General features: G+C 36.4%; 1 protein-coding gene across 1 annotated transcript; it reads left to right on the top strand.

The window, feature by feature from the left end:
* Positions 1-1948: 1948 nt before the first annotated feature.
* LOC145781896 (beta-1,4-galactosyltransferase 7-like) lies at positions 1949-11134 on the top strand. Its single transcript, XM_082593582.1, has 7 exons — positions 1949-2102; positions 2861-3046; positions 3517-3643; positions 6380-6478; positions 6776-6859; positions 7716-7820; positions 8806-11134. Exons 1-7 carry the CDS (start codon positions 2005-2007, stop codon positions 8968-8970), a joined length of 864 nt encoding a protein of 287 aa, XP_082449708.1. The 5' UTR covers positions 1949-2004; the 3' UTR covers positions 8971-11134.
* The last annotated feature ends 995 nt before the right edge of the window (positions 11135-12129 follow it).

Here is a 12129-nt window from a genome sequence, read left to right as displayed (position 1 = left end):
CGCGGGGGATTTATCCCCCGCGCAGGCCAAACTTTCCAATGTGGTCCCCCGTTAAGGAATCGGACTCACCGAAACGGGCCATTCCGCTAAAACTAGCCGTTGTGGCTAATTTCTTGTGCGCTTGACTGGAAAAAAAAATCGAGTTTTAGCCACTTGAACAATCAAAGAACCAAATACAGGGAGATATCAGAACCATTAATTTTGGAGAACTTGCTGAGCAAGAATGTGACAGTGTTTGTATGGATTTTTAATTGTGTCAGACTGTCAGTTGTTTTAATTGAAGTGTGTTTTAATTGTTTCATATGACTTTTGATTTTCATTACGGTCGATACAGGGATATCTAAAGAAGAGGATGCGAAGGCTCAGTCTCAGAGATTGGTGCGGGAAGTAGGGATGCTCAAGGGGCTGCGGCCCCCCTAGAGCTAATTCATCCCCCCCTGAAACTTTCAATAATTGTTTCAGTTGCTACAATGAATCCTGTTTCTGTTACGTGTGGTCGTGTTCATCATTTGCATTATCGCAATAAAGAGTCGTCAATCACAGGGAGCTACGGTATACCTCACAGTATCGGTAGCCTACTAGCCACCCTCCCTACTAACATGGCGGTCCATCGTTTATTGGACATCATTCTGCAATATTTACATTTCACGTGGTAGGCCTACTTCTAAACATTACAATAATACGGTACGTGGTATTGCTTTTTCGTCTCGTTTTGTTCGTTAGTGCAATGAGAGGAAACGCACATGCAAAGATATTTGACTTGGTAAAACAAGCACGCACAATGCGGCTTTATTTTGCCATTTACCTGCAGCGGTGAAGTTTTTCAGCCGGCAGAAGCCGTCGCAAGACAGCTCCAAAACAAGAATAATTCTGCTTCTTCAGCTTTGGAATCCATCACCATTCTCCGCAAATGGATAAAAAACTCAGAAAAGGTGAATCCGTTTCCAAGCTTGTGGAAGCAGCGAACGTCGTTACGTCTGCCAATAACCTATAGACACCAAAGGATCCCCGAGTGAGCAAAACTCCAGCAAGATTTCGAAACACAGAGGAATCGGATGCTTTGTCATCTGCGGGAGAGGGAGCGTGGAAACGGCAATACATCGAAGCCCTTGATTTGGTTTGAACTGAGCTTGATCAAAGATTCGACTATGCGGATCTGCTTACAGCAGCCAACAGAGAGAAGGCCCTTCTGAGCTGTGCAAACGACGAGGAACGATTTGATGCTGAGATCAGCTTACCCGATGCCATCAGAAAAGATCGCCTAAAAACGGAATTCACCTTGCTCAGCGATGTTGTAGGCTAAGTGGAGTATCGCAACTAAACCCTCAAGTACTAGATCTTTTCAAAGAAATGCGAAAATTTGTGGAGCTCTGCCTTCGCACAAAGGTTCAATTTTCATGAGGAGACACAATATACCAAAATTTCAGATAAAAAGTCTGCGAAGACAAAAAGATTGAGAACCACAGATCTAAGTAATGTGCTCCCACTATCAAATTATATATATAGCTACAATATACATAATGATTCATTGCTTGCTTTTTGGAAATGTTTTTTTTTTACGAAATACTATAGGCTAAGTACTGCATTTGTTTTATGTGTGATTAAGCATTTCTGACTCTTTGATCAATATTGCTGCAATGCTACACTTAGTTCTTTTTGTTTTTTTGCAAATTTATAGAAATTTGAACACAGATTTAAGGAATTATTTGCATTTTTGAGAACAATGATATTGACTTTAATGTAAAACAACAAAAGTGGTTGTGTTGAGATTGTGCGCATGACTCTTTGCACACTCAATCAGTGCGCCGTAAATATAACTTTTTGGCGTAGTTTAAATATTTTGCTTATGACTGTCAATGTTTTGTTGCAGGATTTAAGATGGTTGCTAGAAACTGAAAATGAACTAAATAGTTTATCTAACTCTTCAAGTCCAACATGCCAAGATTTTCAAAGATTAGATTTGCTGTATTTTTCTCTGTTGCTAGTTTTTTGTGTACAACATATATGATGTACAGCTGCAATACAAATACAACAAGCACTAACTCTGAAGATGTAAAAAGAAATTATTTTGGTGATCGTGACTTTCGGGTTTTCAATTCCAAGTATGTTTTTATCTTTTATGCATACAGCTTAAAGTTTTGCTTTTTCACTTAAAAGTTTGAGTCTAGTTTTATTATTATTACCACATTTTCTGTTTTAACCTTGATGTTAATTTTACAATACTTTTGACAAGCCAAACTAAGCGTTTAGAATAACTTTTGTTTTGGTACATATATGGGTTATGGAGAAGAGATTTGTGGGTAGAGAAAAATTAATGTCTTATAGTATATATATAAACAAAAAAAATTTAGTATAATATTTATGCAGTCATACAATAACTATTAAATTGTCATGTTTTTGTACTTTTTGCTACAATGGTATTTAATTTCTATGACAATGAAAGATTCAGAGATGTTCATCATTTCCACTTGTATATTATATATATAACTTTTTGCCATTTTCCTCTTCAAGTTAGCTGTAGCAATGGACTAAATTATATTACAGTACGGTATCATACTTTGTTTGGGAAGAAGGCTTTTGGCAGTTTTTTAAAGAATTTTAGATGCATTAGAAATTCTAATAATGTTATTTGAATAAGCCTAACTGTAGATAATGTATCTGATCTAAATCATTTATAGCAATGTAGGATTGAACTGACTCGTTTGAGAACAAATGTACTTGAATTTCAAGACATGCAACTTGCATTGTTCAATTGAAGAATTGTTGTGATATCTGTGAGAAGATTCTTCTTCCCTTTTATTGTTAGAAAAAAGTCATCGGAAGGGCAACAGTTGTCTAAGTACATTTGCTTGTATTGCAGCTTATCTCATAGTCAGATTGAAGAACCTGATTATTCTGACTGGCATCCACACAGACTAGCTGTAATTGTTCCATATAGAAATCGATTTGAAGAACTAATGGAATTTGTTCCTTGGATCCATAGATTTTTAAACAATCAAAAGGTTCCTCATCGCATTGTGGCTGTGAATCAAGTTGACACGCATAGGTTTGTTTGCTTATTATTTGCTGCCATTAAAATCAATGTAATTGCTGGATATCTTAATGTGTTACTCCTAGTTGAAGACATACCGTATACTTGTTTGAACAGTATTAAAAACATAAATAAAGTGGTAATACATGCCAAAGTATAGGCTCACAAAATTGCAGTAAATGCTGCAGCACAAGAAGTAAATATTTACTACAGTACATGTGTTTACATTACTATCAATCATCGTTGTCAACAGAGATTGAATAATCACTCCACCATTACTCACTTATTTAACATATAGCCTATACTATTACTTATACAGCATTAATGAAAACCATTTCCTAATTGGGTTGCAAAAAATTGTATTAAATTCTTCAGTTCTCCAATTGTGCATTTTTTGTCACATTGGATTTTGAAGCAAAGATGATATACGGTACATGCATTGGTACATGTCTTTACTTGTTCGTATTGCTTCAATATTTTTCCAGATTCAACAGAGCCGCATTGATTAACATTGGGTTTTTGAAAACAAGAAAAGAGTGTGACTATCTAGTGATGCATGACGTTGACTTGTTGCCTAACAATCCTGATTTGCAATACAAATACCCTGAAAAGGTAAGGTTCGAAATATGGTGTATTGCATGCATGAATCTGCTGTTTCCCAAGCTGTTTTGCTTTTATGCACTTTTTTCAAAGCAAATCAACAGAAACATATCCATTTGTTTGCTTTTGCTTGAGATTGAATCGCTTCCATGATCGCTTCGTATCGTTGACTTGCTTCTAGTTAAAAAAGTATAATAATAAGTTGCTTGCGTGTGTTAAGAAATGTGAATGGATACAGCACGAAGCTTGGTTAATAAAAGAAAATGCACCGATACCAATATTTTTGCCGATGCCGATATTATTACCGATACTATGGTGTTGCAAGAATACGTAGCTATGAGAACATACTGAGCTAGTCAAATTAAATAAGAGTTTTACTGAAAGATAAGTAATGATTCTCACAAAAGTGTTCAAAAAAGGTTTTATGTCTTGTTCGTTATGTTCCACTGTTACTTTTGCTTCTTCATTGTTTTTTTATTATGTCATAATGACGACAACAATAAAAAACGCACATCATAATTAAGCGTTTTGCGAAATCAACAAAGGGTCCACACGAACCCTCAAAATATCATCACTGAGATGATCAAAACTAATTCAAAAGACAACCGTTCGATAGCATTTCATGTCAACGCAGTTTATTTGTTACGCTTCAGGAGTGCTTCTTTAATTGTTTATTTTTCGTCATAATGACGACAATAAAGGAACGGACATCGCAATTATATGTAAATTAAAACACAGGGCTTTAACATTTCGACAAACCCTGTAAATATCATTATTCATCACTCATACTAATAAACCTGACTCGAATACTAACTGTTGAAAAAGGCTTTAAATCAATGTTAATCATTACATACAAATTATTTATAAAATTTGGGTAGAAACAAGAGAGATTATTATTTTTTTAACCATAAGCAAATATAACTGAGGAACAACACAACATTTAACATAGAAGAACAAAATAGCAAGCGTTTTCGGCTATACATCTAGCCTTTATCAAGCCTTTAAATTGCACTTACTAACAAAGTACAACACCTTTTAGTTAAACACTGATAAGAGATAAAAGGCTCCATACGCAAAACACAATAAGAACTCTGTAAACAAAATAACACAGTTAAAACCCAATAAAAACTGTAGCAAGAACCGTGGAACGTTAGATGGCAAGAAAAAGTATAACAAAGGAACGGAAAAAGACTGTACGAATGCAACCGAAAACTTTGAAAAGCGCGGAAAAAACTAAACCCTTGAATAGCTGACTTCAGCAAATACCAAGGTTACCATTGCCATAACGACACAATAAGAAGAAGTGAATCGGCAATGTGATTGTGATGTAACATTAACAATACGGATTTCTTGCACCCATTAAATGGCGCGACAGTAGTGCTGAAAAGTCGTGTGAAGTTTGATAGACATTTTCAGATTTTTGAGCAATATTAGAGCGCATTTTATCTTCCTAAATCTATAGAAAAACCACGAACTGTAATTGTTAATTATTGCAAATTTTAGTTTAAAAATGCATCGCGGGCCGCGTGTTTGAGACCCTTGTATTACACAATATTTTTATTGTCATATTAATGTATGTTTTTCTGGTATTATTTTATGTAAAATTAGTTTTCTTTTAAAAACTTGGTGAGGCCTAGATGCATAGCCGAAAACAATTGCTGATTTGCCTTCATAATGTTAAACGTTGTGTTGCTGCCCAGTTATGCCTGTACTCAGTTGCCACCTCCGCCTTAAGCAGTCTGCGCATCAACACTGGTGATCTGCCTCCATGAGTTACGGTTTTGAACTAACTCGCCCAATGTTGCCAACTTGAGTTCGGTCAATGCCTGGATATTATCATGCCATCGTCTTGGTGGTTTGCCTTATGACATTATATCTTTTCAATTGTTTACCACTTCATTATAACAATAATGAAACGGACAGCATCATTTGAATGTTTTTTGAAATTTTTAGGAAAGGTGCAAATTTAACAAAGAGTACCCCAAAACCCTCTGAACATCATTACAGAGAAATAAAATTAAAGCAAGCGCCGCTTTGCTGCCGAATAAAAATGATCAAGCCAACCAGTGTCTGTTTGAATGTTGCTTTTCGCACCGGATGAAAGCTTTTCGCAAAACTTAACCAATAATGTTGACCAAACAATGCCAACCTTTAACCCAGACAGCTAATCAATCGTTTTTTACATTGATTTAATGTCTGTAGATGTTATTGTTGAATCAATGTAAAATACGACTGATTTGGTGTCTGGGAAAGAATATACAATGCAAGAAAGTATTAGATTTTATGCGATTAGATTATCATGTATTGACGACTTCAAAGCATTCGTTTACGTCATAAGCGGTTGACGTACTCGCTTCACAATAACAATAATGTCTTGTGATGTTGCCGTTTGATTTATGAGTTTGTGGCAGCGTATTGACCGTAAGGTCAATTACGGTAAATTAATTACGGTAAGGTAATTCAAAAATAGTAGTATTCTACTTGTGTAGTACTTGTTGTGAGTAACTCATAATCGCTTGTAAATAGAGTTTAAATTGCTGTTGCGTCACTCATTAATGCCTTGCTATAGATTCGGCTAACGGTGTTTCTCGGCACAGCTTGATCATATTTGTACAATGGGTGGGTAGCATAGCATGTATTTGTTTGCAAACAAGTTCTGCTAGTTTTGTTCCTGTGTTATTCACGTAAGATCGACGTAAAGATTGAACTAATCAAATACGTCTGATGCTAAGATTAAAATTGTTTCAGGGTCCGTTCCACCTAGCCTCTCCAGAGTACCACCCCATGTACCACTACAAGACTTATATTGGAGGGGTGCTAATGATGACTAACCAACACTTTGTCATGGTGGGTATCTTGACGTGGTATCAGCTCTCTAGCCAAGTTATTGTCTATATTGTTCCGCTAACGTTAAAATTTAGATATTAAAACAGTTGAGTATCAATTAATAAAAGCTAAAGTCTGGGTGAAGTGTATGCACTGAGTAAAATTTATTTACCGTTAACTTGGTTTCATGTAGTAAGAGCCTGTCATTTTATATCGTGTTTTCTCTAACAAAGTGTAATTACGAAAGTATAAAACAAACTTCTCTTATGTGCTGATCTAAGTATTTGCAAGAGAAACACATTTGTTTTGCGTACACAGTGCAGGGGAATGTCTAATTTATTCTGGGGCTGGGGAAGAGAGGACGATGAACTTTACTTGAGGTTCAGAGAAAACAAACTAACGGTGAGTATTATTTCAATTTTTTGAAATAGTTTCCACAATTTTTTTCATTTGTACTGATTTGGTCTTGCTTGCAATTGAAATGCAGTATGTGCGTCTCGCATTGGCCTGTTTCAGGGAGTTCGTTTTGGAGGTGACCGTTTTGTTGCGGTCGATTTAAAAATTGCCGTTTCGTTGAGGACGTTCTTGAAAACCAAACTTCAGTGCTGCTTTTGCTTATTTAGAGAAACTGTAGAAACTATTGCGGAAGGCGAACTATTTAATTAATAGGAATCACCAGATAGTTGGAATGTAAATCACTATCATAATAATCTTCATCCAAATTCTGTTTTGTCCCCACTAATGGGGGTGCCGATTCTTTCCTTGCAGCGAACTATGCTTTTTCTCAAGTATATACAAAACATATCTAGATTTCAATTTCGTGGAAGATGTCTTGATTTTGTAATTTGAGTAGACTACATTTTTTTGTTTCTTCACAATTAGCATCATTCCTTTCTGGCGTCTTTGTATTAAAGCATCATGGTAGTAAGCATCGACTGCTGTTTGTAAGGTTAGTGCACGGCGTTCTATGTGTTACGCCATCATAGGTCAGTGCCATCTATGGTTTACAACTGATAAGATAAGAAATTCTCCATTTGTGTCTATCTACCAACAATTTACGAGTTCTCGAATTTACGAATTCTAATTGTGAGTATGTCCGTCATGTAATAATGTGATTCGCCCAAGATTGGGAGTTTTTCAATAATCAACTGAAAATTCACGAGTTGTCTGCAAGTGATGCATCGGTTGATATCAAAGAACTGTCGACTGTCAGGAATATTTTATTACCTCTCACCATTGATGTCTTAATCTTTTGCAGTTGTATCGACCTTCTGGGCTGACAACAGGCTATGAAACGTTTAAACATATTCATGACAAAGTAAAAAGACCAAGAGACTACAAACGATACGGGGAACAGAAGAAAGTATGGCCTGTTGCAGTGTTGCCATTTCACCTTTCATGGCTACCTAGAGATACGGCTTGGTTTTCACATTCTGCAGAGTTTTTCAGATTTTACCTAAAGTTTTGGTCACTGTCTGAATGAATTTTTCGAAAAGTCATGCTTTAACGTCTTCTTCACTATGTTGCCGTCTTCTTTACTATGTTCCCGTCTTCTTTACTATGTTGCCCAAGTGACACAATGAGGTTTAACATCATCACACGTTGAAAAGCAATGACAAATTGATTTCGAAAAGTTCAGTCAAACTGTTAATCGACCCAAAGCAACAAAAAGCATTTTATATACATCATTACGAGTCAGCAAAACGGAAAAAAAAACTTAGAAAATTTCAGTCAGGCCCTAGCAGTAATCAAAATCTGCAAGATGTAACAAATCAGGCCACAACCCCAGGTGACCATGCACCTTTCTACTTAGCTACATAAGTCAAATTACCTTTTCTTGATTGAAATGAAAAAAACAACAACATTCTTTTAACAGTATTGTAGTAGTTTATAACTTGTCATCGAAAGACTACTTGAATAGTTGCAAATTAGCTTCTACTTGAAGCGTTAGGTGTACTAGCATTCCAACTGTGTACGCTACCATTCATCAATTAAGCTAATATGCCGATTAAGAAACATATTTTACGGACCAATTTCTTATGCACCGTTATCCGCTGATTAAAATCGTTGCTTAATGATCCACTGATTAACTCCATGCAAACTGATTTTGTTTAACCGCCACACGATGCCAGTGGATTGAGTTGTTAGAATCGTTGTATTGTTTCTCAAAGACCGACGAAAAACGTCATATTTTGGCGTCTGGTGATATTTGAACATACTCTGAAGCCCTGGTTACAACTGGCCTATCGCTGTGTGCTTCACTAAAAATACAACGCACCACCCTCAAGTCTCACGTGTCACATGAAACAATCACATGAAAACGATAAGACATTTTTTTTCTTTTTCAGTCGCAGTTTAAGAAGGACACTCAAACGGGATTCGACACATTGCAATACAAAGTAGTTTTAGAGCGAGAACTAACATTCGATGGAGCGCCAATGACCATGTACAACGTGGAGCTGCACTGTGACAAGACTATATCGCCTTGGTGTGACCATGCGCCGAAACGTTAATCATAACTTGTCTTCCAAACTTCACTGAATACCTCAAGTGTGTAGGAAAATTTATTTCATGCAATAGAGCGGAAGAGAAGTTGTTTTGACAGGAGCTTCCTCTGCCGAGAAAGTAACAAACTTATTTATTATTTGCAAAGGATCTCCAACCTCAATGGTGCATTATGGGAACTCTACTGAAACTAGCCTAAATTAGATCTGGGTTAGAGATGCCATTCTATGGAAGAAGTGGATGATGCTATCAAGCCGCTCTACAAAGGCATGTTTCTGCAACAAAGTAACATTGAATATAGTTTGGTGGTTTTTAGGTTACTTTTCTTACCGTGGCTGATCTTAATGGCGTGATTGCTCGTTGCAAGAACATATTTAATGCAGTGTATTTAGGCACAATGAAATGACTGCGTAAACAGTTTTTGTGTACTGGAGATATTTTTGTCGTATCCAGACTTATGCCTAGTGAGGGAAGATTTATAGTAAGTGGATGGGAATGCAAGGACGCGGTCCTGTTTATCTTGATTCGCAAAGTTTCTTTGGGTGGTTTTTATTTCACGCGCATTACATTGTTTTCGCTAATTTTATTTCTTCAAGCTTATTGCCGAACGTCCAGGAACCAAGTTTTGATCAAATTGTGCAGATCACTAAAAAGTGCAAACATCCCAGCCTTGCGGTATCCGTTGACTGGCTCTCTTCGTCAACTGCGTCATAGTCCTCGCCTTTGCTATGACAAATCTATTGTCCCGTTCTTATGGAAATTTCTATAGCAGTTTTGTCGAACTATCTTTGCCGATCTAGTTTTAGAGAATTTATTTTGTCAGTTCTTCGTGTATACACGTTCCTATTGTTTTATACTAAATAGCAAACTCTTTTTTAAGTCGCATTTATTTATTTCGGTATCTTTATAGAAAAGTACGTTGATATAATCTTGTTTGTGGTGAAGTGCAATTTTTACTGTGATTTAGAAAACCTGCTTGTCTCTGTACTTGTGGGTGTTCTTTATTTCTCATCATCATCACCGGCCATGCCTGAATAAGGCGTCGGCTACCGTGAGTCTCCACAACGATCGATTGTCCATAGTTCTTATTAAGTTTAGAAAATCTTGGTTTGTCCACGTTGAAACATTTTTGAAGATTTCCAAACGTGAACGCCCCCGGTGCCTCTGACCAGGAAGTCGCCCCATTATTGCCGAGTGTTCAATTCCGCGTTTGCGGTAGAGATGCCCGATAAATGTCATTTGCCTTTTTTGATAGTTGTGATTAGGAGGCCAGGGTTACACCCAGAGCGTCTCCACACTTCTTCGTTAGTTCATGTCTAATTTGCCTATCCCCTTTAAAAACCAATGCATCACCAGATTTCTTCGAAGATATCATTCAAAGTGTTTTCAGCTATGTCGCACAAGTTTTATAGATTCGTGACCCGTTACAATCCACCGAATAGCGACAAAAATTGATGCATGTTGCAACATGTGGTGGCGCACTGGAGTGTCATCAATTTATTTGCCATCGATTCTACCACAATTCTTAATTCAACCCGTTAATAGATGGTTGTATTCGAAAAGATAAAATCTTCACTTACATTCAAATTTAGTTGGTAATCTAACTATGGTTGCAATTTTGGCCCACGTCTTTATATTGGGAAATTACGTTAACTCATTATTTTCACTACGTGATTAGTAAATTATTGGAAAAAATGTGAAGTCGGTGAACCAGAGTTGAAACCTTCGCTTTGGTAAAGTTTTAATTAATTTGTTTCAAGGTTTCGTCTGTTTAACTTTAAGCTTAAAATTAACACCAATGTCGGAGAAGCATTGCTAACTTTGATACTAAATCGAACCGATTGGAAATTGCGGCCCACTGTAATTTAGAGCGTAGTTTGGTTCAGAGTTGCCAGGTAATTCTGGAGGAATTCGGACATTTTAGGAAAAATAATAAAAAGTGTTTCTTTTATGGTCCAGCACTTCACTGATATTACAGGAAATTAAACGTTTGCACAAAAAAAATGTCCGAAGAACTTGCTAGCGGTTGGACACAGTATATAAAGTTAGGCCATTTTATCCGAATTTTAAGCCACCCGGCAACCTTGGTTTAGTAACGTACAACCAGTGACTGCATTTTTGTATGACATCGCCTACTAGTTTTATGACAGAAATAAAAGTTGATTTCACTGAGTTGTGCTTGAAGACGAACTAAAAGTGTAGTTTTTGCATAATAATGTCAACATAACAGGTAAGCATCAACTCCTGCACTGCAAAGTTGATTAATATTATCAAATTATATTTGTTTGAAAAAGGGCTTCATTCTTTATACTGACAAATCTATTACAACTGGTGTAAACATTGACCTCAGGCGAAGGGCTCTAAGCTCCTTTATTTTTCTGGGGACCAAGCATGGCCTACCACAGCTTCTTTCCGGCGGCCAAAATTTAAAGGCCTACTAAATGAAAAATTCAAACGGGAATTAAGCTTTAAAATGCGTAAACTGAACATCCAAGAATACATTTCAAAAATTACCGAAAAAAAAAAAAATGTTTTTAAATGACGCTAGCAAAGCCCAAAGTTTCATTTATTTTCAAAATAACCAAAAGTGCAAACACTGCTCGAGAATACGTCACAAAAGACAGCAATAACGAAAGCCATGAACGTTACCACATCTGATGTTTTGAGCAAGCTGTCTGATGTTGAAATCTGATGTTTTGATGTACATACATACATAGTAGGGTGGGTCGAAATTTGGACTTTTTCTCCGATTTCATTGCTACAAACTTTTTTTCCTGCGAATAGTCATAAAACGACATTCCTGAAAATTTGAGCTTGATCGGACATCGTCTTCGTTTCTAAAAATCGCGATTTATAAAGGTACCTGAAGCGATTTTTTCGAGGCTTGAAAATGCATTGTTTTTAATAGAAAGTTGTTTTCACGAGATTTGAAAACGTCATAACATACTTAATTCTTATTGAAAAAAGATGATTTATGCGTCAACAGATTCAATATAATTAGGAGAATCCAATTCATTGTGTCCTGACTCCGAAAAATGATGACGTCATCAATGACGTCATTAAACAGTAATTTGGAAATAGCGATAAAACTGATAATCCTACATGCTTCATCTCTAAGTTATTTGATAATGAATTGATGTACTTTCCAAACATAAACATCATGCTGG

The sequence above is a fragment of the Aplidium turbinatum genome, chromosome 13 (assembly GCF_918807975.1).
Source record: "Aplidium turbinatum chromosome 13, kaAplTurb1.1, whole genome shotgun sequence".
Taxonomy (NCBI): domain Eukaryota; kingdom Metazoa; phylum Chordata; class Ascidiacea; order Aplousobranchia; family Polyclinidae; genus Aplidium; species Aplidium turbinatum.
The sequence above is the reverse complement of the archived record's forward strand: the minus strand, read 5'-3'. Positions and strand labels throughout refer to the sequence as shown.

What these genes read in the sequence shown, in the direction of transcription:
- LOC145781896 (XM_082593582.1), top strand. Translation starts at nt 2,005, where the DNA reads ATGATGTACAGCTGCAATACAAATACAACAAGCACTAACTCTGAAGAT. An exon ending in AATCAAGTTGACACGCATAG is followed by an intron (nt 3,047 to 3,516) that starts GTTTGTTTGCTT and finishes ATATTTTTCCAG; the next exon opens with ATTCAACAGAGCCGCATTGA. An exon ending in CTAACCAACACTTTGTCATG is followed by an intron (nt 6,479 to 6,775) that starts GTGGGTATCTTG and finishes TTGCGTACACAG; the next exon opens with TGCAGGGGAATGTCTAATTT.